At 39.8% G+C, this 24,501-nt stretch overlaps 1 protein-coding gene across 31 annotated transcripts in view; it reads left to right on the plus strand.

Moving 5' to 3' along the window:
- The window catches only part of DST (dystonin), a 465,208-nt gene that overhangs the window by 252,482 nt on the left and 188,225 nt on the right, over nucleotides 1-24,501 (plus strand). For all 31 annotated transcript variants that reach the window (XM_053603771.1, XM_053603761.1, XM_053603774.1 and 28 more), the window contains 3 exons: nucleotides 21,039-21,151; nucleotides 21,247-21,353; nucleotides 24,056-24,175. In XM_053603771.1, coding sequence (XP_053459746.1) covers nucleotides 21,039-21,151; nucleotides 21,247-21,353; nucleotides 24,056-24,175 — 340 coding nt within the window. The remainder of the gene's footprint in view (nucleotides 1-21,038; nucleotides 21,152-21,246; nucleotides 21,354-24,055; nucleotides 24,176-24,501) is intronic.

Consider the following 24,501-nt stretch of genomic DNA (forward strand, 5'->3'; position numbering starts at 1 on the left):
AATAATAAAATATGAATGTGTTTCTTTTGCTAGAAGACACCTTTTATCTGTAGAACTGTATTTTTAATTTCTTAGGCCTTTCTTATTTAAAAATACAATGGTGTACTTTTCTGCCTCTAGCATGTGTGGGAATTAAACGAAGAAGGTTGAACTGCAAGGCATTTCTTACTGTTGAGTGCCTCGATTTGCTCTAAAGACAGAAGAGACAAAGTTATAAACAATTGAATTATTACCATGAATAGATTTTGGGATATTAGACAGTAATAATCACATTTAGAGAATCATGTTCTATTTAACAATTGTTTTTACTTATTATTCCCATAAATTTTGTGATAATTTGGATTTGCTGTGGAAACATATGCATATAATTGGGATTTATTTCTGTATTTATTTGGATAAACATTTCATTATTTATATGGATTTTATTTGGCTTTTATAAAAAGTATCTGAGATGGCCCAGTGAGTTTGGTTTCAGCTCAAATACAGACTCTAATCACGTAACGCTCATTGTTGAGCAGACGTCTAAGAGGGAGTGAGGGGCTTAGCAGGGTCGAAATCATTGATTGCTGCCCTTATGCAGTTTGCACATTCTATAGAATAGGAGATATTTCTCTGAAGATCAGAAGGACAGTATACAGCATTTTTCATTTAAAAGTAAATCAGTGGCTCAGCATTCGTAGCACAGTGGTTATGGTGCGAGCCACATACACCAAGGCTGGCGGGTTTGAATGCAGCCCGGGCCAGCTAAACACCAATGACAACTGCAACAACAACAACAACAACAACAAAATAGCTGGGCGTTGTGGTGGGCACCTGTAGTTCCAACTACTCAGGAGGCTGAGGCAAGAGAATCGCTTAAGCCCAAGAGTTTGAGGTTGCTGTGAGCTGTGATGCCATGGCACTCTACCGAGGGTGACATAGTAAGACTCTATCTCAAAAAAAAATAATAAATAAATAAATAACAATAATAAAAAATAAAAGTAAACCAGTATTATTTGTAATAAGTGATTTAGTAAATTTTTTATACATCATATTTTCTAAAGATTTAGAACTATTGATCTGAAACAAATAGCGTATTTCATATTTTATATTAATGTGAGTTATCTTGTTAAGTTTTAATTTTTTGGGGGACAGGTCTCACTCTTTCACCTTGGGTAGAGTGCAGTGGCATCATGTTTCATAGCAACCTCAAACTCTTGGGCTCAAGGCATCTCCTTGCCTCAGCCTCCTGAGTAGCTGTAGTCCCACCTGGGACTACAGGTGTCTGGTATGATGCCTGGCTAGTTTTTCTATTTTTAGTAGAGACGGGAGTTTCTTTCTTTCTCAGGTTGGTCTCATACTCTGGCTTCAGCCTCCCAGAGTGCTAGGATTATAGGAATAGGCCACTGTACCTGGCCTGTATTGTTAAATGTTATTAATCAAATATATTAATTTGGATTATCTAGCACATTTTTATTAGTGTTCCCACATATGTAGAATATTGATTATGTAGCAGTTTCTGTCCTGGCTGTTTTGAATATGTGCTTGCTTGTAAAATTACCACAATCTCGTGAAATAGATAGTGACTCCATTTTTATCACTAAAAAACCCTGAGGCTCAAAAGGTAACTCAGACGTCTGACTTTACATACTTGTTAAATAATGGAGGTAAGTGCTCTGGATTAACATCATCATCTCCATACACGTCTGTGTAACTCTTCTAAAGTTTTCTTTAGAAAAACTAGATTTCAGAAATGGAACTGTCGACCAGCACAATTGCGACAGTGCAATCTTGAAGGTGAACAATATTCAGCAAAGATACAGAAGTTAAACGGAAGGAATGACAAAATGAATAGCACCAACTGAGGTCTTGGTCCCTTGTAAGAAATTAAGGATACTATTAGTTGCTTAACGTAAGAGTTAGCCATCTATGAAAAGATTATCAGTAACAGCTCATACGAAAGGTAGGAAAATGGTAGGGAAAAGAATATTAAGTCAGCTTGGCGCCTGTAGCTCAAGTGGCTAAGGTGCCAGCCACATACACCTGAGCTGGTGGGTTCGAATCCAGCCCTGGCCTGCCAAACAACAGTGATGGCTGCAACAAAAAATAGGTGGGCGTTGTGGCAGGCACCAGTTGTCCAGCTACTTGGGAGGCGGAGGCAGGAGAATTGTTTGAGCCCAGGAGTTGGAAGTTGCTGTGAGCTGTGATGCCACCGCACTCTACCCAGGGCGACAGCTTGAGGATCTGTCTCAAAAAAAAAAGAACGTTAAGTCACTTAGAATAAGTAAGAACAAAATTGCAGATGAACTGTTCTGTGGTTTTAGTCTGTCATACTTTCCTACAGAGGATATCTTTAAAGGGCCTAGATTATGTCATTGGTAATAAGAATGAAAAAGTAATATGATTTAGTGGGAAGATTACACGGGATAGTTCTATAGCTTCTATTTAAATAGGTCACTGATAAATACATTATGTTTTTTCATTAAACCAGTGTTAGATAATTCTGTTCCTAATTCCTTCTAGGAACTTCTATTTGTTATGTTCAGTTTTCAGTGGAAGGGCTTCAAATAAAAATACCACAGATGTCGACTAGTTTCTGCTTGTTTGTTTACATAGTTTAAATTTTCTTTAAAGTGTTACAAGCTCTTTTTACTGAAAACCGCAACTGGTAAGAGATCTTAGCTAAATAAACCTCCCTATTTCCCTTAACCTGACCTTAATTTTCATTCAAAAGAATAACAAAGAATACTGTATTTGATGAACTTAGATCAAAGGGATGTCACAAAAATATTTGGTGAGTGAGTAGCTCAAAAGCAAGAGAGGTTGAAGTAGAATTAACTGAGAGTCAATAGGTGAGGGACCCCTGCAGTATCCGCTAAACACGAGTGGATTAATGTATCACCAAGAATTAGGGATGGGCCGGTGGCTCACTTCTGTAATCCCAGCACTCTGGGAGGCGGGATGAGCAGATTGCTTGAGCTCAGTAGTTTGAGATGAGCCTGAGCAAGAGCGAGGCCCTGTCTCTACTGAAAGTAGAAAAATTAGCTGGGCTTTGTGGCACATACCTGTAGTCAGTCCCAGCTACCCAGGAGACTGAGGAAAGAGGATCACCTAAAGAATTTGAGGTTGCTGTGAGGTATGATGACGTCATGGCAGTGTAGCCTAGGTGACAGAGTGAGTGGAAGTCTGTCTCAAAACAAACAAAAAAAGTTAGGGTCAACCTGGAAGAATGAAATTTTTGACATTTCATGTTCCTGAGAGGTCGATGTTAAGAGCAGAGGGTTCAGCTATGCTCTTACTGAAGGGTGTGCTCCGGAACTTGTTTCTCTTGGGGACTGATAAAGTTCCGACTTCCAGGTTGAAGTTCAGCCTCTGAGTGTGGCTTCTATCTCCCTGTGGATATATCCACCCTAGAACACTGACGAAAGCCGCATTCCCAAACAGCAGAACCCAGTATTGCTCAGTGCAAAATCACATCTGCTCGAGCAGGTGTCAACATGAATATATGCCCATCTGCCAGGAAGACAGTGCAAAATGTGCAGGAGGGTGATGCAAATCTGAGATGGTGATACGGGAAGGCACTGAGTATGTCACGACTGAAATGTTTAAAATGCTGGGGAGGAGCAGATAAAAGAGAGATTATTTCTGCTTGTCCTATTCTTATTTTCAACTTATCTCATTCATTTATTTATTGATAAACCTTTTAAAGCTCCCGGCGTTCTTTTCTTAGGCATGTTTTAAATATATGAGCCACGTAAAACTCAGACTTTTGGGACTAGGTTGTATGCCACTTACATGTTTTCTAATTAAGCAGCCAGGAACTTTTCACTTGTTGGAGTATGAAGTTGGGTAGTGATTATTTTGTTCATTGTTTGCATTTTGAATGAGAATATAATGGGCCATCATAGTTTATTATATTAAATGTTTAAAGATGCTATAATTGGGAAGATTAGACTTTAAAGCTGTGGTCAGAGTCATCTTGTTTGTATGACCTGGAGGCTGGTGATTCAGTCATAGGCTTGGATTCAGTCACACCTTAGAAGCTAAACTGGATTGGACTGGTTTACTACTGGGAGGAGCCCCTTTAGGGTTTGGAAAGTTCCCACAGGAAGTTGGATTAATGTTGAGTAAGTGGTTCTTTTCCTTTTGCCTTCAAGCTGCAGAATCCAGAAGTATGAGAGAGAGAGAGAGCGTGCAGTCTGTGTATACGGGTAACTGGCATTCATATTTCAGTTTGTGAGGCAGAATCAAATTGCTTATTTATCGTAGCAAGTGAATTCAAAATGATTGAGCTAAGAGAGCAGAAACGGATAATGGATAACTTCTAACCATTATTACATTTTAAAATCCTCAATGAGCTAAGGATACACTACTGCTTGTAATATACTGTATCTTCTGCATCCAGCTGAGGTGTAAGAGTCAGTGTCCACGTCCAGAGACTGTTTCTATCGTGTCTGTCCATTTTCACACGCAGTTTTGGGGTGTATAATTTTGCACGTAAATATTTAAAGAAATACCTGCATATATCTCTCTCTATGTTCATGGCCTTCTTATTCAGATTCATTTATAGAAATTCTTTGTGATACTAAGCCTCCTGTTACTGTATAAAGTAGATCTTTCTAGATAGGAAGTCGAGTACAGCCTGCTTTCCATTTTTGAGCAAAATACTGACAAAGTAACACACCGTAACAGGAAGATGGCTCCTCTGGCTGGCTGGTAAACCTGGTAGCAGTTTCTTGTCATCACCCTGCTTCTTCCTGCATATGTGATTTTTTAAAATGATACATAGTATTCTGTTCTATGAGTGTAACAATTTATTTGTGTTTATTTATTTATAGCAGCTTATCGACTGACATGATATTGTTTTTTGCTGTTGCAAATGTTGTATTGAACTTTGGGTCTTTGTGCAGATGTGTGAATATGTCTGTAGGATAAGGTCCTAGAAGTGAAACTACTGGGTCAGAAGATATTACTTTAAAAATTTTAAGACCTATTACTGCCAGTTGCAGATTGCAATTCGGCAAGAATTGTCCGCCAGAAAGGGTTATTCTGATAATATACTCCTTTTGTACTGTTTTCCTTTCATGATACTTTTGAGGAAGAAACTTTTCCTGGATTGTTAATTATATTATAGCAGATCTAAACCTCAATTGTTTTCTATTCTTTCTTTTAAAATTTAATTAAATTTCTTTATTTTTCTTTGGAGACAGGGTCTTGCTTTGTTGCCTGGGCATGAGAACAGTGGCATAATCATAGCTCACTGCAACCTCAAAATCCTGGGCTCACTCAATCCTCCTGCCTCAGCCTCCTGAGTAGCTGGGACTACAGGCGCCAACTACAACACCTGGATAATTTTTCTTATTTTAGTGGAGATGGGGTCTTGCTTTTGACCAGGCTGGTCTTGAACTTATGGTGTCAAGTGATCCTCCCACCTTGGCCTCCCAAATTGCTAGAATTACAGACCTGAGCCACTGCACCCAGCCCATTCTCTCTTCTTTTATTTACTTTGCCCCTTTATTCATAAAATTATTTGTTTTCTGCTTTTATAGAGTGTCAGAGAGAAAACTGCAGGCCCATGTTTCCTTCTGTTTGATGTGCAAGTTGTTAGTCTGAATACGCATGTGTGAGGGGAAAAATGGACTAAATAAATTGGCAAATTTCAGAGTTATGTGATCATTGAAAAAGTTACAATACTAGCAGCAGAGCTGTCTTGAGATATCATATTACAAGAGTGCCTGTCATCATGCCAGAGACTTCGGAAGTGTGTAATAAACGTTAGTTTCCCTTCCTCCCCATACGCTGTTGCTGATCCACTGAAACAGAAAAGAAGGGCTGTGAGCAAGGCTGTCCTGGGACTGAACCTAACTGGTCCTTCTTTTTTGTCATGTTTCCCCTCAGCATTCTCTTATTTCTCGTATTGATTTCTTCTACATTACAGGAGCAATTGGCCCCTGTCTCTCCCTCTGTTATTGTTTGGTAGGCTCACCTACTTGTTTCAACACTTCTTTAATTTTGACTTGTTTATTCACCTTGATCATCTTATTCTGTGATATGAAGTAGTTTAAGATTTCAATTTTCTACCAAATAAATTAACTCTTCCTCCTTTGGGGGGAGAGGGAGGAATTATCCCCAGGGTTTACTTCAACTTTACTCTTATCAGTTCAGTGAAATATAGATACTAAAGGAATATTCCTTTATGTAAATCAGTATTATTCTCCATGAGGCTGTTGTGGGGTTTTTTACTCTCTGTGAAGTAAGAGCTGTAATTCATTAAGTATCTTGCAAGTATTGACAGTGTTAGATTTTAACCCTAAAGTACTAACAAAGCTTGCTATAAGTTATAGTGTTTATAATCTTTGCTGTCTGCCTTGCTGTTAATAGAGAGTCACTTTCTAGGGAAAAAGAAGACTATATAAAGTAAGCTTGGACATCTAGGTTTTATTTTTGTTTATTTATTTATTTATTTTTGGGCTAGAGTGCAGCGGTGTCATCATAGCTCACAGCAACCTCAAACTCCTGGGCTCAAGCAATCCTCTTGCCTCAGCCTCCCAAGTGTCTGGGACTACAGGCACATGTCACCACACCCAGCTGAATTTTCTGTTTTTTGTACAAATGGGGTCTGGCTCTTGATCAGGCTGGTCTTGAACTCCTGGCCTCCAGGGATCCTTCCACCTTGGCCTCCCAAAGTGCTAGAATTATAAGCGTGAGCCACCACACCTAGGCCAGCATCTTGTTGCTACCTTGACAGTGCTTAGTTTTGTTTCTTTCGACAATCTGTGCCCAAATATGAGCAAAAAAGGCATGCCTGTACCTAGTTATGCAACTATGCACAGGTCTCCTGCACGTTCAGATTTATGTGCTGTGGGAGAGGGGAGGCTCATATTACAGGTTTTTCCTAGGGGAAGAGTGTAAGGTGAGGTACTTTTTGTACCAGTGAGAACAGTGTATGCTAAGCCTGAACATGATTTCATCAGAACAGTCATCCTCAGGAATTTGTTGTGGTAACTGCTCTGCTATCACAGGATAAGTGAGGCGTATTGGTTGCGTGCTCTCACTGTGTGAGATGTGAACTGGCCTAAGCGGCTTCGCACCTCCATGTATGGGTTGTGTTTGGGAGCATTGAGCATGTTATAAGAATGATCTTTAGATAAATGGTGTGGATTTTTAAAATCTGTTTTGTTTGTTGTTTTAAATCTTCCTCAGAATCTATTTTCAGTTCCTTGGAAACTGCTCATATATGCTCTCCTCCCAGCAAGGACTGACCGGTGTGAGCCCCGCCGTGTGCACTGTGTGTGTGTGTGTGTACCTAGCAGGGAAGCACATCACAGCTGGACCTCAGGATAACTTGATGTCCCTACAACGTACCATCTTCAGCCTGAAATGGTTCTGAAGAGTAGTTTTTGTTATTCATGTTACAAGGTCTGACAATTAAGTTTGTGAACTCGTGCTAGAAAAAATGCTACATACTTTATTGCTGAATATCACTTCAGTCACCTTCAAAGTACTCCCTTTGGGAAGCTATGCACTGACGCCAGGTCCTAGTCCACCCTTAAAAGCAATTTTAGAACCCTTTTCCTGAAAATCAAAGCTGTTGTCATATTACCCTTGATGTCCTAAATGTCATCAAAATATCTTCCTTTCAATATTTACTTTATCTCTAGGTAAAGAGAAAAGCCACTGGGGGCTAAATCCATTGAATACGCAACTACGTTGTTCCAAAGTAGTTATTAGTATACGGCTAAAAACTCCCTCACAGAGAGTGTGAGATGTGACAGATAAAAGTTATTGCCCAAGATTTTCAGTTAAAATTCTCCTTTTTTTTTTTTTTTATCAGTGTTATCTGGTCTGCTATGCTTCTAACAGTCAGCTGACAGTTTGGATGCACAAATGAACAAGTGTTTTGTTTCTCTAATTTAAGCTCTGACATTCTTGTGATGGCGCACAAAAACATGCAACAAGAATGCACTCCACTCTACAAGACACCACCAGATGTCAACATGAACACATCTGAGACACTGAAATACCAAAGCTGCGAAACCTTACTGAGTTGTTTGCACAGTGCTGCTAACGTTAAATATGCAATGCCAAGTCCACAAACTTAATTGTCAGACCTCTTCTTTACTCCTCTCCCTTACATCTCCTTCCTCTTTCCACCTTTCCTCACTATTAACACTGTGATCTCCTGCTCCCAGAGAAAATTGAAGCTGACAAGCAAAGTCTTTTTTCTTTTTCTTTTTTTGCTACCAAAGATCCTAACCTCCCTCATTCCCGCCATCCTCACTGGCTTTACGCCTGGTCAGCCCTGAGTCCTCCCTCCACCTGTCAAAGCCTCCCTTCCCGCTCCTGCTGTGCTCTGAGTCTCATCGTAGTGCCTCAGAAACCTCCTTTCACATGTAAAATTCAACTTTTTCTTCCAAAGATCTTTGTCATTGATTTTCAGCACATGGAGGTCTCTTCTTAATAAATACAACAAACAAATTTACCTTTCCTTAACTCTGTGCTATTATTTTTCCCCAGCTACTTACCTTATACCACTTTACTTCAAGGCTAAACTCCTCAAAAGACGCGTCTCCTCCATCTTCATTTCTTCACTTCATATTTATTCCCCAGATCATGCTAATCTGGTTTCTGACTCCATAACTCACTAAAACATTTCTTCTAGTGTCACCCATGCCTTCCGATGGATGTATTTTATTTTTTAATTTATTTTTTTATTGTTAAATCATAGCTGTGTACATTAGTGCAATCAAAGGATACAATGTGCTGGTTTCGTATACAATCTGAAATATTCTCATCAACCTGTTCAACGTAGCCTTCATGGCATTTTCTTAGTTACTGTATGTAGACATTTGTATTCTGCCTTTAGTAAGTTTTGCCTGTACCCATTCTAAGATGCACCATAGGTGTGGCCCACCCATTACCCTCCCTCCACGTTAACCTTCCCCCTCCCTTCCTCTCCCTTGGCCCTTTCCCCATATTCTTGTGCTATAGTTGGGTTATAGCCTTCATATGAAAGCTATAAATTAGCTTCATAGTAGGGCTGAGTACATTGGATACTTTTTCTTCCATTCTTGAGATACTTTGCTAAGAAGAATATGTTCCATCTCCATCCATGTAAACATGAAAGAGGTAAAGTCTCCATCTTTCTTTAAGGCTGCATAATATTCCATGGTATACATGTACCACAATTTGCTAGTCCATTTGTGGGTCGATGGGCACTTGGGCTTCTTCCATGACTTAGCAATTATGAATTGGGCTGCAATAAATATTCTGGTACAGATGTCTTTGTTATGTTGTGATTTTTGGTCTTCTGGGTGTGTGTCTAGTAAAGGAATTATAGGATAGAATGGCAGGTCTATTTTTAGATCTGTCAGTATTCTCCAAACATCCTTCCAAAAGGAACGTATTAGTGTGCATTCCTACCGGTAGTGTAGAAGTGTGCCCTTTTCTCCACATCCACGCCAACATCTCTGGTTTTGGGATTTTGTTATGTGGGCTACTCTTAACTGGGGTTAGGTGATATCTCAAAGCAGTTTTCATTTGCATTTCTCTGATGATTAAGGATGATGATCTTTTTTTCATGTGTCTGTAGATTGCGCCTCTGTCTTCTTAGAGAAGTTTCTCTTCAAGTCCTTTGCCCACCCTGAGATGGGATCACTTGTTCTTTTCTTGCTAATACGTTTGAGTTCTCTGTGAATTCTGGTTATAAAACCTTTATTGGAGGTATAACCTGCAAATATTTTCTCCCATTCTGAGGGCTGTCTGCTTGCTTTACTTACTATGTTCTTGGCTGTGCATAAGCTTTTTAGTTTGATCAGGTCCGAGTAATGTATTTTTGATACTGCTTCAATTGCCTGGGGAGTCCTCCTCATAAAATACTCACCCAGGCCGATTCCTTCAAGAGTTTTCCCTGTACTTTCTTCAAGTATTTTTATAGTTTCATGTCTTAAGTTTAAATCTATTATCCAGTGAGAGTCTATCTTAGTTAATGGTGAAAGGTGTGGGTCCAGTTTCAGTCTTTTACAGATCGCCAGCCAGTTCATCCAGCACCATTTGTTAAATAGGGAATCTTTCCTCCACTGGATGTTTTTAATTGGCTTGTCAAAGATCAAATAACGGTAAATAGCTGGATTCATCTCTTGGTCTCTATTTTGTTCCAGACATCTACTTCTCTGTTTTTGTGCCAGTACCATGCTGTTTTGATCACTATCGATTTATAGTACAGTCTCAGGTCTGGTAGCGTGATTCCTCCTGCTTTGTTTTTATTTCTAAGTAATGTTTTGGCTATTCGAGGTTTTTTCTGATTCCATACAAAACAAAGTATTTTCAAGATCTTTAAAATATGACAATGGAGCTTTAATTGGAATTGCATTAAAATTTTATATTGCTTTGGGTAGTATAGACATTTTAACAATATTGATTCTTCCCAGCCATGAGCATGGTATGTTTTTCCATTTGTTAACATTTTCAGCTACTTCTTTTCTTAAAGTTTCCTAGTTCTCTTTATAGAGATCTTTCACATCCTTTGTTAGATAAACTCCCAAATACTTCATCTTCTTTGGCACTACTGTGAAAGGAATAGAGTCCTTGACTGCTTTTTTCGCCTTGGGTATTGTTGGTATATATAAAGGCTACAGATTTATGGGTGTTGATTTTGTAGCCTGAGACATTGGTGTATTCCTTGATCACTTCTTAAAGTTTTGTAGTAGAATCCTTAGTGTTTTCCAGATATACGACCATGTCATCTGTGAAGAATGGAAGTGATCTCTTCTGACCCTATGTGGATACCCTTGATCGCCTTTTCTTCCCTAATTGCAATGGCTAAAACTTCCATTACAATGTTAAAGAGCAATGGAGACAATGGGCAACCTTGCCTGGTTCCTGATCTAAGTGGAAATGATTTCAATTTAACTCCATTCAATACGATATTGGCTGTGGGTTTGCTGTAGATGACCTCTATTAGTTTAAGAAATGTCCCTTCTATACCAATTTTCTTAAGTGTTCTGATCGTGAAGGGATGCTGGATATTATCAAAAGCTTTTTCTGCATCAATTGAGAGAATCATATGGTCCTTATTTTTTAGTTTGTTTATGTGCTGAATTACATTTATAGATTTATGTATATTGAATCAGCCTTGAGAGCCTGGGATAAATCCCACTTGGTCATGGTGTATAATTTTTTTGATGTGTTGTTGGATTCTGTTTGTTAGGATCTTATTATTTTAGCATCAATATTCATTAGTGATATTGGTCTATAATTTTCTTTTCTTGTTGGGTCTTTCCCTGGTTTAGGGATCAATGTGATGTTTGCTTCATAGAATGTGTTGGGTATTATTCCTTCTTTTTCTATATTTTGGAAGAGGTTTAGTAATATAGGTACTACCCTGTTTCCCCAAAAATAAGACATCCTCCTCAAATAAGACCTACCTACAGGAAAGATAAGACATCCCCTGAAAATAAGACCTAGCGCCTCTTTGGGAGCACACCTTAAAATAAGACACTGTCTTGTTTTGGGGGAAACAGGATAGTTCTTCTTTAAAGGTTTGGTAGAATTCTGACGTGAAGCCATCTGGTCCTGGGCTTTTCTTTTTAGGGAGATTTTGTATGGTTGATGCTATTTCAGAACTTGCTATAGGCCTGTTCAACATTGCCACTTCGTTCTGGCTAAGTTTTGGTAGGTGGCGTACTTCCAAGTATAGGTCTATTTCTTTCAGATTTTCATATTTCTGAGAGTAAAGTTTCTTGTAATATTCGTTAAGGATTTTTTGAATTTCTGAGTGGTGTGTTGTTATTTCATCTTTACCATTTCTGATTGATGAAATTAGAGATTTTACTCTTTTTTTCCTGGTTAGGTTGGCAAAAGGTTTATCTATTTTATTGATCTTTTCAAAAAATCAACTTTTGGATGTATTGATCTGTTGTATAATTCTTTTGTTTTCAATTTCATTTAATTCTGCTCTGATTTTGGTTATTTCTTTTCTTCTGCTGGGTTTCGGGTTGGAATGTTCTTCCTTCTCCAATTGCTTGAGATGTCCCATAAAGTTATTAACTTCCTCTCTTTCCATTTTCTTGAGGAAGGCTTGCAGTGCTATAAATTTCCCTCTTAGAACTGCCTTTGCAGTATCCCAGAGGTTCTGGTAATCCTTGTCTTGATTGTTGTTTTGTTCCAAAAATTTGGTGATTTCCTTCTTAATCTCATCTATAACCCATCTATCCTTTAGCATAAGGTTATTTAGCTTCTTGTATGGGTATGCAGATTCCTGTTGTTATTGAGTTCAACTTTTGTTCCATGATTGTCTGAGAAGATGCAAGGGATAATTTCTATTTTTTAAAATTTGCTGAAGTTAGATTTGTGGCCCAGGATGTGGTTGATTTTGGAGTATGTTCCGTGGGCTGATGAGAAGAGTGTGTATTCACTTTTGTTGGGGTGAAATGTTCTGTAGATGTCTGTAAAGTCCAGATGTTGAATGGTTAAGTTTAAATCTAAGATTTCTTTGCTTAGCTTCTTTTTGAAGGATCCATCCAGCACTGCTAAAAGGGTGTTAAAATCTCCAACTACTATGGAACTGGAGGAAATCAAGTTGCTCATGTCTGTTAGAGTTTCTCTTATAAATTGAGGTGCGTTCTTGTTGGGTGCATAAATATTAATAATTTAAATCTCATCATATTGAATATTACCTTTGACAAATATGAAATCTTAATCCTTATCCTTCCTTATTTCGGTTGGTTTAAAGCCTATTGTATCTGCGAATAGGATTGCAACACCTGCTTTTTTCTGCTTTCCATTTGCCTGGAGTATAGATGACCATCCCTTTCACCTTGAGTCTATATTTGTCTTTTAATGTAAGATGAGATTCTTGGATGCAGCAGATATCTGGCTTGAGTTTTTGTATCCAGTCAGCCAACCTGTGCCTCTTTAGAGGACAATTTAAACCATTCACATTAATTGAGAGTATTGATAAGCCTTTCAAGACTCCTGTGGACATTTTTAATCCTTTTGCGACTGTGGAAGTTGGAATTTGATCAAAATTTTCTGGGTGGGTTTACTTTTGTGGTGGAGGATTATGGAGGATAGGTCTGAGAATATCCTGGAGAGCTGTTTTAGTTGTGGCAAATTTCTTCAACATGTGAATGTCATTAAAGTATTTAATTTCTCCATCATAAGTGAAACTCAGTTTAGCTGGGTACAGGATCCTGGGTTGAAAGTTATTTTGTTTTAGGTGATTAAAAGTCGATGACCATTGTCTTCTAGCTTGAAAGGTTTCAACAGAGAGATCTGCAATTATTTTAATATTCTTCCCTTTGTAGGTAATGGTTTTCTTTCGTCTGGCTGCTTTCAGAATTTTCTCCTTCACATTACGTTTAGTGAAATTGATTATGATGTTTCTGGGTGATGTCTTATTCGGGTTGAGTTGTGCTGGAGTTCTGAAACTGTCTGCTATCTGAATTTCAGAATGTCTTGGCATGTCTGGAAAGTTCTCTTTCCTAATCTCATGGAGAAGAGACTCTGTGCCTTGTGAAGCCACTTCATCGCTTTTGGGGATCCCTGTAAGACGAATATTGGTTTGCTTCAAATTATCCCAGAGCTTTCTGAAAGAGTGATCTGTTTTTGCCCTCCATTTCTCTTCCTCTATGAGAGTTTGGGAGCGTTCGAAAGCTTTGTCTTCAATGTCAGAAATCCTTTCTTCTGGTTGCTCCATTCTGTTACTGAGGGATTCTACTGTGTTTCTCAGATGTTTGAGGGCTGCAACTTCTTGTCTTAATGTGTCAAAATCTTTGGTCATTTGGTCTTTGAATTCGTTGAATTCTTGAGACATCTTTTCAGTTACTGCTTGGAATTCTAATTTAATCTTATTTACTATCCAGATTCTGAATTCGATTTCTGACATGTCAGCTATTTGTTTGTGCATGGGATCTTGTGCTGTGTCTGCCCCATTGTTCCTTTGGGGAGTTGATCTACTTTAATTATTATATTGCCAGAGTTTTTCCTTTGATTTCGTCTCATGATTGTTTTTCACCGTTGCCTCTGGCCGTTCTCTGAGTTGGGGTGGTGTCTCTCAGAGATTAGACCCAGGGTGGATCACTCTATTATTGCTGGATCTTTGTAGGGAATGAGCTTGTGTGGTTCTTCTGGGGCTGCCCCAGCCAGGGAGTTCTGGTCGTGAGAGCAGCTCTGGAGTGTGACACACCCGGATCCAGCAACAGGGTGGGGGGTGGTACACACGGTTCTGGGAGTGCCTGCACCCGGTTACTTTGGCACAGAGGGCCCAGGGCTCCAGCAGTCTCTGGCCAGGAGCAAGGGCTCTGTGCAGAGGCAGGGAGGGCTCTGAAGGGCACGTGGCTACCAGAGTCCATGGCCAGATGAGCAGGCGGTGTGGATGCAGGGAGGGTACAGGAGGGAGGACTTGGGGTTGTGCAACTCCCGGAGTTCCTCATCAGTGCTTTGGGAGGCCTGGTGGCGGGGTAGCGTTTCCCATTGCAGCTCTTACCGGGGTCCGGTTGGGCACAGCTCTTCTGGAGGTCTGGGAGGGTGCCAATCATGGGTCCCTGTGCAGCTCTTCCAGAGGTGGGAGGGTGCCGATCACGGGTCCCGGAGTAGCTCTTCCGGAGGTGGGAGAGTGTCGATGTATGTTTTTAAGGGCTCCATCTTTTCAGTATTGAGTATTGTTGTCTTTAAATTAGTCTTTCCCTTAGCGCTGTACTCCCTGTTTTTTGCCACTTTGGCTGCCCGTGCTCAGTTCTGTTTGCAAATGCAGCCTCTTTTACAAGGCTAATAAATGTCTGAGTTTTGCAGGGTTGCATGCTGAGCCTTCTCTTTTCTTTCCATGTTGTCTTTCATCCACGTCCACAGCCTTGAGTACTATCATCAGTGTTATATAACTAAGTTCAGTAGACTTGACCTTCTAAATATCTCCTATCTTGTCCACTTCTCTTCAGTGCAGCCACATTTTCTCTGCAAGCCACCATGGTCACGTATCTAGATGCTCTGAGCATCAGTTCCCTACTTTCAACTTCTGCATCTGACTCAAGATCTGATAATTTAATCTCTTACAATCCTCCTTAGTGCATTTTATTGGCTCTCCATAGTTCTTAGAAAAAATTTCACAGTCCTTTTAGAAGTTTCTGGAGATTCTGCGTCACCTTGGTCCTTTGCCACTCAACAAGCTCATCTCCCCTCTTGATGGCCCGTCTCAGTTGGCCTCCGTGCTCCCTGTGCTGAGATTGTGTGTCACCTTGGTCCTTTGCCACTCACCAGGACCATCTCTCGTGATGGCCCGTCTCTGTTGGCCCCCGTGCTCCCTGTGCTGAGATTCTGCCTCACCGTGGTCCTTGGCCACTCACCAAGCCATCTCTCATGATGGCCCATCTCTGTTGGTCCCCGTACTCCCTGTGCTCTTGCTTCCTCCCACCACAGAGCTGAGCAATGCTTGTTCCATCCACCTGATGCTCTCCCAGCAGTTGGCTCCTGGTTTGCTGCTTTGGAGCTCTGAGCCCTCCATATACAGTTAGTATATAGTATAATGATATTCTGATCGCCTCACTGCCTGGCACATGGTAAATGCGTATTAAATACTGAGTGATGGAATGAATAAATGAATGAATGAACTTGCCAGTTTGTTGACAGAAGAATTATTATAAGTAGTATACCGAAGCATCAAGTTATATCTTCCCTGATTACATTTCCATTACATTATTTTTGTGCTAGTAGACACTTGTTTTCCTAAAGCAGAGTCGTTGTCTTCTTCTTCTTCTTCCTCTTCCTCTTCTTCCTACTCTTCTTCTTTCTTCCTACTTCCTCCTCCTCCTCCTCCTCCTACTACTACTTCTTCTTCTTCTTCTTCCTCCTCCTCCTCCTCCTTTTCTTCTTCTTCCTCCTCTTCTTCTTCTTCTTTTCCTCCTCCTCCTCCTTTCTTTCTTATTTTGTCACCCTCAGTGGAGTGCTGTGGCATCACTGCTCACAGCAACCTCCAGCTCTTGGGCTTAGGCAATTCTCTTGCCTCAGCCTCCCAAGTAGCTAGGACTACAGGCGCCTGCCACAAAGCCCGGCTATTTTTTTCTTGCAGTTTGGCCGGGGCTGGGTTCAAACCCGGCTCCCTTGGTATATGGGGCCGGCACCACTGAGCCACAGGTGCTGTCCTAAAGCAGAGTCTTCATTCGTAATTTCAGGATAAGAGCACAACTTACTGCTTAGGGTTTTGTATATTCTTTAACACATTGCCTACTACATAGTGTATATCACTATTTATTAATCCCTGTTATTTTTGTGATTGTTATTATTTTATAAGGCAATGCAGTTGGCAACTTTAGCTGAAGGCGGGGGCATATGAGTATGTAAGGAGGGAGGGGTAACCTAGAAGCAGCAGTTTGTTTTTGAAACTTAATAATTTTCCTCTTTTTATTGTTTTCACACTCTGCCTATTTTCCACATTGATTTTTGCAGGGAAAAGACTTTAGGAAACCTCAGAAGGGTGTGTGCTTGCTTAGTAAAGGGAGAAGAGGCAACATTGGACCTGTTCTGTGTGGGGTTTGATAAAGATTTAAAATCTTAGTTGGAAGTGATAGATCGTGACTTTGTCTGTAGAAATTAGTAAAAAGAGAAGAAAAGGATCAAATCTAAGCTGGAAAATGTCTCCAAGAATTTGAATCGCTGATGCCTTCCAGCCCCTCAGCTCGTCCATCCCTTCCTTATTCATTCACTCCTCAGATGTTCATGTGCTCGGCGTGGTGCTGGACAAGAAGGTTAAAACATGGGCAGAAAACGGCTCTGCCCGTGGTCCAGTGTGAGAGACAGACAAATGTATACTTCTCATGAAATGTGGTAAATATAGTAGAAATAGAGATAGCACAGAGCATTTGGGAACAGGGAAAATTCCACAGGAAGAATCTGGGTTGGCTAGGTAGTGTCCTGTATGGGGGTAACGTATGCAGTGGGCAGTTCTTGAGCCAAGAAAAGAAGCAAGAAAAACCTGAGTGTTTGTGTTTCTTGGGCTTTGTCCATCTCCTTCTCCCAAGTTCTCAAACATAGGAAAGGGGTTCCAAAGGGATTAGTCAAAACCTAACTGTATCTTCACTTAAATGATTATTGTGTGCCAATTGAGAGTCAGCATAGCCTAATAAATGCTATGAATTTAAATCACTTAATTTATTTTTTATGCATCTTAAAGAAAATCCTGATTTTGACCCTGACTATTGATATTTCTCAACGTTTGTCCTTTTAGCTGTTGTCACATTTTGGTTCAGGATTTGATGTGTTGTGTCTGCATTAATGTACTCTTAACTAACTTTTTTTTTCTTTTTGTTAGCTAACTTTAGTCACTGTCCCCTCCAGTATGCTTTCCGAATGTTTTGACTGTCTCATGCTCCTTGTGGTTGAGTATATTGGTGTTAACATGATAGAATTTGGAAACTTTAGGTAGTCTCTTGTGCTAAATCTTCAACAATTCATAACACTGTATAACTCATGTTTTCTTACATAATCCTATCAAATTCTCATGTGAGCTAATGTATATTAATAAAGTAAAGATGGAAAAGTTACTTTGGAGGTATCTATACCAAAAAATAAATCTCTTTTGTAATGTTAATGGTCAGCTGTCCTAGGCAGTCTGTTAGTGTAGGTGGTAATATACTATATAAAATACATTTAGCCATATGTATACACACTTATATATACCTAAGTGCCCACATACATATTTGTATATATGCACATGGATATCTATTTTGCCAGGGAGGATGCTCTTTTAAGATGGGTGTTGCATAAAAGATAAACATTGCCTTTTTTCCAGCATTATTTTGTATTTTGGCGATAGCACTGTTTTGATACCTTCTACTATATATTTTTGGAACAAACTAAGGGTGTAAAGCATGCATGTAAGTGATTGGTAGTTTTTGGCCTCAGTTGCAACTTCATTTTAAGGCCTTGTCTCGGCTTTATACTTCAAATTTAGAATTTTATGTTACCTTCTTTTGCTTTCATTTCTTTGTAAACTGTTTTATAATCATTTATAAAAGAAAAGGTGGGATATAAATGTAAGTTTAAAAAGCTTGCAATCCGCGACGATTGAGTCATGCTCTTTGGTTAGTCAGACCTAAGATGGAAATGAAATTTACTGCTAATGTTCCGTAAAAAGATATTACAGTGCAATGAGATCTTTAGAATGAAAATAAATATCTCTCGTGTGAGAAAAATAACTGAAGTTTTAAAGGTTATATTATCCCAGTGAGGCTATATAGGAAGAGGGAAAGAAGGCAGCATACAGTATAGACCTCTTCTGGATGCTTCAGGCAAATAGAAGAAAGTTGGAAAGACAGAGGAGTCACACTGTTAGGAGACGGGCCAGGGAAGGAATAGCATTTTGAAGACTTACAGGCTTTATTTTTTCATAGTGGGATTTGAAATCTTCTCTTTTTTCGTTTTTGCCTAACTAATTTTCTTTACCCAAGTACCATTTTCAGTGGAGGAAAGCCATAAAAGTGTTAAATATTGGGACAGAAGAGGTGACTTACTCAGTCTCATTGTGTCATGCAGCTGCTTTTGTGTAAACATGACTATGTCATTTTGAAGTAAGTCTTATGTTCTATTCTCTTAGTTAAAAAACTTGATTCTTCAATGACTTTATTCATTCTCCCCGGAATTAGTCAGTGTTTACTTTCTTTGCTAATGGCAGGGTTCTCAACAACATGCCCCTTCTTGTTCTGAGATTTGGCAGATACAGAAAGACTGCTTTTTATTTCCCTCGAATGTGTGAACTTTTATGGAAACAGACCCTTTTTTTTAATGAAAGAGCTTTAGGTACTTGTTTTTGTCTGCACTATTATATTTACCTATTTGGTAATCTTGAAGTTGGCAGATACTTCAATATGCTTGTATGGGAATTGAAAAGTGTTATTTTTAGAAATCTGTCTTTTCCTGTGTTGTCAATGGATTTATTGCTCCTATAATAAACGGAAGGGAGCCATGCTCACCACTAGACCACCATAATGCTTATTCCTGTCATAAATGCAGGATTATTATGAGTGATCATATTGATGGCATGTGAAAAACATTAAAGAATTTCCTAATAATTTCCAGAGATCTGAGCATGCAGGTAATGGTAGCTGCCTTTCTAGGTTATGGAGTACAAGGTGCTATGAACCTCTAAGTAGATTTCTTGGGAGGTCACCATGATAATAAGAGTACAAATTGCCATTTACCTTTCTAAGATTAATGATATATTTTCAAAGAGTTCTCACATAAACAACATGCCAAATAGTATACAAAATAATTTGAACTCAATTTAGAATCGCCAAAACATGGAAACAACCAAATGCCCCCCAACCCAGGGATGCATTAACAATCTGTGGTATTTGTACACCGTTGAATATTCTTTAGCCATTAAAAAAGTTGGAGACTTTACATCCTTTGTATTAACCTGGATGGAGTTGGAACCCATTCTTAGTAAAGTATCACAAGAATGGAGTAGCAAGTATCCAATGTGTTCAATACTAATATGAAGCCACTAGACAAGCTAATACATGCCCACACAAAAAAACTCAAATCAAGTCAAAGTGAAGGGATGGGGAAAAGAGGGATGATGGGTATGCTCCCACTTAATGGGCCCAATGTTAGAGGGTGTGTGGCCGCAATTATAGGAGGGACTTTACCTAACAAGTACAAACATTGTAACCTATTTCTTTATACCCTCAAATTAACCTGAAATTAAAAAAAAGAACAAACAAAAAATAATTTCATTCCTCCCATACTACCTCTGAACTCTTCCATTCTTTTTTTTTGGAGGAGAAGGAAAGAGAAGTTTATTAGCAAACCAGGTGTTAGAGAGCCTTCCTTTTGTAAGGTGATCTAATAGATTCTTACTCAGTGATTTTGGGGGTAAGGCTTTGCTCTTTCCACATTTGTTTCTGCATTCTGTTAATGCTTTGTTTTTGAGAGCAAAGTCTCTTGACTGGCTTCTGGTCTTGAGTGACATCCAACTCCCTTATTTTGCCAGTTTTGCTACACGGAATATTTGAGGAGTCTTTCCCCTTTTTATGTAGATAGACCTAACTTCAAAGTATTCCCACGGTTTAGGGCATGCTAATGCTGCGACCCTTTAATACAGTTCCTGTGGGTTGCGATCCATAGGTTGAGAACTGCTGGTTTAGGGTATCATGTTCGTCTCATATATTAGAAAGAGGTGAAATCTGGTATGTGAGAGTGAGATTATGTGTGTGTACTTGTAAGCACGCATCGGTGCTTGTGAAGATAGAATCTAGGGCTTATTTTGGCCATTCATTTATGATTCAAATTACTAACTCACCAGCCTACTTACCAACTTATCAGTATTTATTTTTTGAGGATTGGCTATGTATATGTCACTCTGTGTCTCAGCCAAAGGGTAAAATAGAAAATTTTAGTAATACATGGTACTTACAGTCCCTGAGTTAACTAGTAGAGAGAACCAGGATGTGCATGTACACTAAACAGTTAATTAATAGAATCCTTAAGGAAGTGTAAGAGTATCCTAAGTGCCTCCTTGAGTGGCTCAGACCAGGAACCATAGGGACTTTAGGAGACAGAGAGAGAAATGTGGGCTGGGAAGATCAGACAGGCCCCAGAGAGGAAGTGGGGCTTGATCTCTTCTTGGGAGGCTGAGTAGGGTTACGGAAGACAGCAGTGACGTGAAAGGGCATGGGGCCCTGGCACTGGACTGGGCACAAAGTTTTTGTATTTGGGGAGAATACTGAGAGGATGCCGGTTGGATTGGAAAGATGCTGTTAGAGCAGTGGACCCTACATCAGTTGAATGGGGCAGATACTCATATATTAATTATTCTGACTGTAAGACATTTGTAGACCTTGTTAAAAGTTATGTGTGTTCAAATTTTTATATTTGCCTAGTCATATTTGCTTTTGACACACAAAAGGTTCTGAGAAAAGTAAGTAGTATTAAATTTTGATGAACTCTCTATTTTAACATAGGCTTAGTATTAATATTTGCAGACACTATTATGTAAATAAGTACATATGTAAAGATAATGTTGAATTGTCACGTGAGAAGACTTAACCCAGTGAATTTTTTCTTAGGCCGGACCTGATAGACATGAATACTGTTGCTGTTCAAAGCAACCTTGCAAATTTAGAGCACGCTTTTTATGTAGCAGAAAAGATTGGTGTTATAAGACTTCTGGACCCTGAAGGTGAGTTGTTTTCTTGACTGTATGTGGACGGACATGAAAGTCTAATCAAAAGTAAACTGTCAACATCATGACATAATTGATGGTGCTGTTTTCAGATGTTGATGTCTCCTCACCTGATGAAAAGTCAGTCATAACGTATGTGTCATCTCTCTATGACGCGTTTCCTAAGGTCCCTGAAGGGGGCGAAGGCATTGGTGCGAATGTGAGTATTGATTTTTCCGTTCTAGAAGCTGTTGATTCAGTAATGACTAGTTCACTGAATTCTTTTATAGTTGGTACTTTTGCAGTTTTTAAATATCAAATGTATTTTAAAGAATTTGATTAGCATGCTGACTAATAAACTGGCACCGTATAGATGGCATCATTCCACCATTAAAATTAAAGTTCTGTGTCAAAAAGAGATTATTTAGAGTTATAGGTCATTTTATAAATGAAAGCTGTATACTCCAAACATGTGGAGATTTTCATTTTTAGCTTACTGTTGTTTTACAACTGCTGTTTGCTGTATATAGAATATCTCACTTTTAGAAACAGTTTCAAAAGTGAAATTAACTTATTAACTCATAGGATCTCATGAAATAAGTAGGCTAGAAATTATTTTTCAGATTTAAAAGTCTAGACAAAAGTACTGGGGTTTGGCCAAGTTAACAGAGCTACTTTGTAAACTGGTCAAGGTGTCTGACATGCAGCTTTGGGCTGTTTATTCATTCCCTGTTTTTCAAAGGTACCTGTAATGGACCTTGTCGTTCAGTCACGCATTCTGTAGTGCTCCTGCAGCCGGGCACTCACACGTCTCCCAAAAGGACAGGAAACAATGCATGTGTTAGACTTCGGGGCTTCTCTCCTCCTTGGAGATAACGTTTTTTATATGTTGCTCTGAAGATGCCGGAGCTCATCTTGGATTTGCTCCCTGGGATAAGGATTTCCCTTTTCTGGTCTCTTACGTCAGCTCCGTGTGCTGGACCTATTTCCGTAGTCTCCTCTTGTTCCTTCTCGCAAAGGTCTTAGCGTCTTCGCCTCTCTGAGCAACTCCTTCCTATGCTCACCCCGCAAGCTTCAGTGCGGAGTGTTGCTTCAGAGGGTTTCTTTTGACCATCTCTTGCTTTTTCTCTGCTCTGCCTTCACCCCACTCGTGCCTCTCACCACTCTAGAACTGGGGTGACAGCTTTCTTACGTCTTCCCATCTCTATTTTTTCCCCCTCTTCCCACCATCTCTGCACACCGTTGCCCCATTAATCTTACGACACCTGATGTCTTTAGCGTGGAAACATTCAGTGGCTACATACTGCTTACCAGGTTAAATCCGATTTAGGATTTCTGATATTCCAAATTCTGCATATATTTATTATTTGGCTTACCTACATTTTTAGCTGTGATTTCCCAGCATGAACTGTTTGCTGGTAACCCGGGCATTTCCTTGTCAGGTGTCCTGTCTCTTTGGGACTCTCCTGTCTTTATTTACTCTCTCCACCGCCCCTCCCTGCTAATGACCACTTACTGATCATGGCAGAACTGCTCAGAGACGACATTTCCCAAGAAGCCTTCAGTGACTTTCGAGGCACATGCAGGCTTACCTGATTCTTATCTTGACTTTTAGCATATACTGCTTGCTTTTTTTATTTCAACATGCAATTAAATACTTCTTTTCATTTTGCTTAACTGTTTATGTATCTCTCTTGTCTCCCCATTTAGAAAGTAACTCCTTGACAATAGGTATTATATCTTAAAGTATTATTTTTACAGCACAGTTTTTTTTTTTTTTTTTGTAGAGACAGAGTCTCACTTTATGGTCCTCGGTAGAGTGCCGTGGCCTCACACAGCTCACAGCAACCTCCAACTCCTGGGCTTAAGCGATTCTCTTGCCTCAGCTTCCCGAGTAGCTGGGACTATAGGCGCCCACCACAACGCCCAGCTATTTTTTGGTTGCAGTTTGGCCGGGGCCGGGTTTGAACCCGCCACCCTCGGTATATGGGGCCGGCGCCTTACCGACTGAGCCACAGGCACCGCCCTACAGCACAGTTTTGAATCTAATAAGCATTTCAAATACTTTAATTGAACAAAGTAGTTGACAGCTTTCCACTGTTATCCACTTTTTTTTTGAGACACAGTCTCAAGCTGTCGCCCTGGGTAGAGTGCCGTAGCATCACAGCTCACAGCAACCTCCAACTCCTGGGCTCAAGCCATTCTCCTATCTCCGCCTCCCATGTAGCTGGGACTACAGACACCCGCCACAACGCCTGGCTATTTTTTGGTTGCAGCCGTCATTGTAGTTTGGCAGCCCGGGCTGGATTCGAACCCGCCAGCTCAGGTGTATGTGGCTGGTGCCCTAGTCTCTTGAGCCACAGGCGCTGAGCCCACTGTTCTCCATTTTTAAAATGTTTGCTAAATGAGTGTTTGAATAGTCCTACTGTTTACATTCCCTATAGTTTTCATTCCTATCCAGTTTTCTACATACTGTAAAACTCTTTTGAGTTTCAGATGTGCAGATCTAAAATGGTTGGCAGAGATGGCAACTTAAATACTATCCTTTTTGAACCCTGGCAAATATCTAAATTGGCCATGAGCTTTTGTTGTTGTTGTTGTTGTTGTTTTCCTACTGTACTTGGATACAGCCTCAGAAGCCTTCTCAACAGAGTGTCCCCTGGGGACTAAGAGGCAGCTTTGGACCAGAATTGCCCCTCATTGGGCTAATGTTAGTGGCCAGATGTTGATGACATTTTTAAAACTGTTTATGTGGAAGGGATTGGGCTGGGTAGAAAGTAAGAAAATACTTAGCTGGTTCCCTCTGTCAGGCTTCAAGACACCTAAAATTCATAGAATGAGTTCTGACTAAATCGTGTCAGATTTAGCTATCAATGTTATGATCTACAGATATGCACCTTTTCTGTCATTTCATGGTTCTAGGATGTTGAAGTCAAGTGGATTGAATACCAGAATATGGTGAACTACCTCATTCAGTGGATCAGACACCATGTGACCACCATGTCGGAGAGAACATTTCCGAATAATCCTGTAGAACTAAAGGTCAGTGTCACTATGGATGTTCAGGAGGATCGCCTTGATTGTTAAATAGTGCTGTAATCATTTTGTAATTTTAGAAGCTGAAGCAAAGTTGCCCTTAGTAAGCCACCAATAAATAGAAAAAATTTTTCATTTATTCATTGTTCTGTTATACAGAGGAAGTAGAGGTAAACGTCAGTAAGGAAAACCGTAATAGCAGCAGTGTCTCAAAGAAATTTGTAGTTCTGAAGCTTCGCTTTGTTGAGTGTTTAAAGGTTTAATTTGAGAGAGTCTCTGGAACAGAGATTGCCAAATCATCTTTGGTGCATGGGAAATGCTTGGAGCCCTCT

The sequence above is a fragment of the Nycticebus coucang genome, chromosome 9 (genome assembly GCF_027406575.1).
Source record: "Nycticebus coucang isolate mNycCou1 chromosome 9, mNycCou1.pri, whole genome shotgun sequence".
In the NCBI taxonomy this organism is placed as follows: domain Eukaryota; kingdom Metazoa; phylum Chordata; class Mammalia; order Primates; family Lorisidae; genus Nycticebus; species Nycticebus coucang.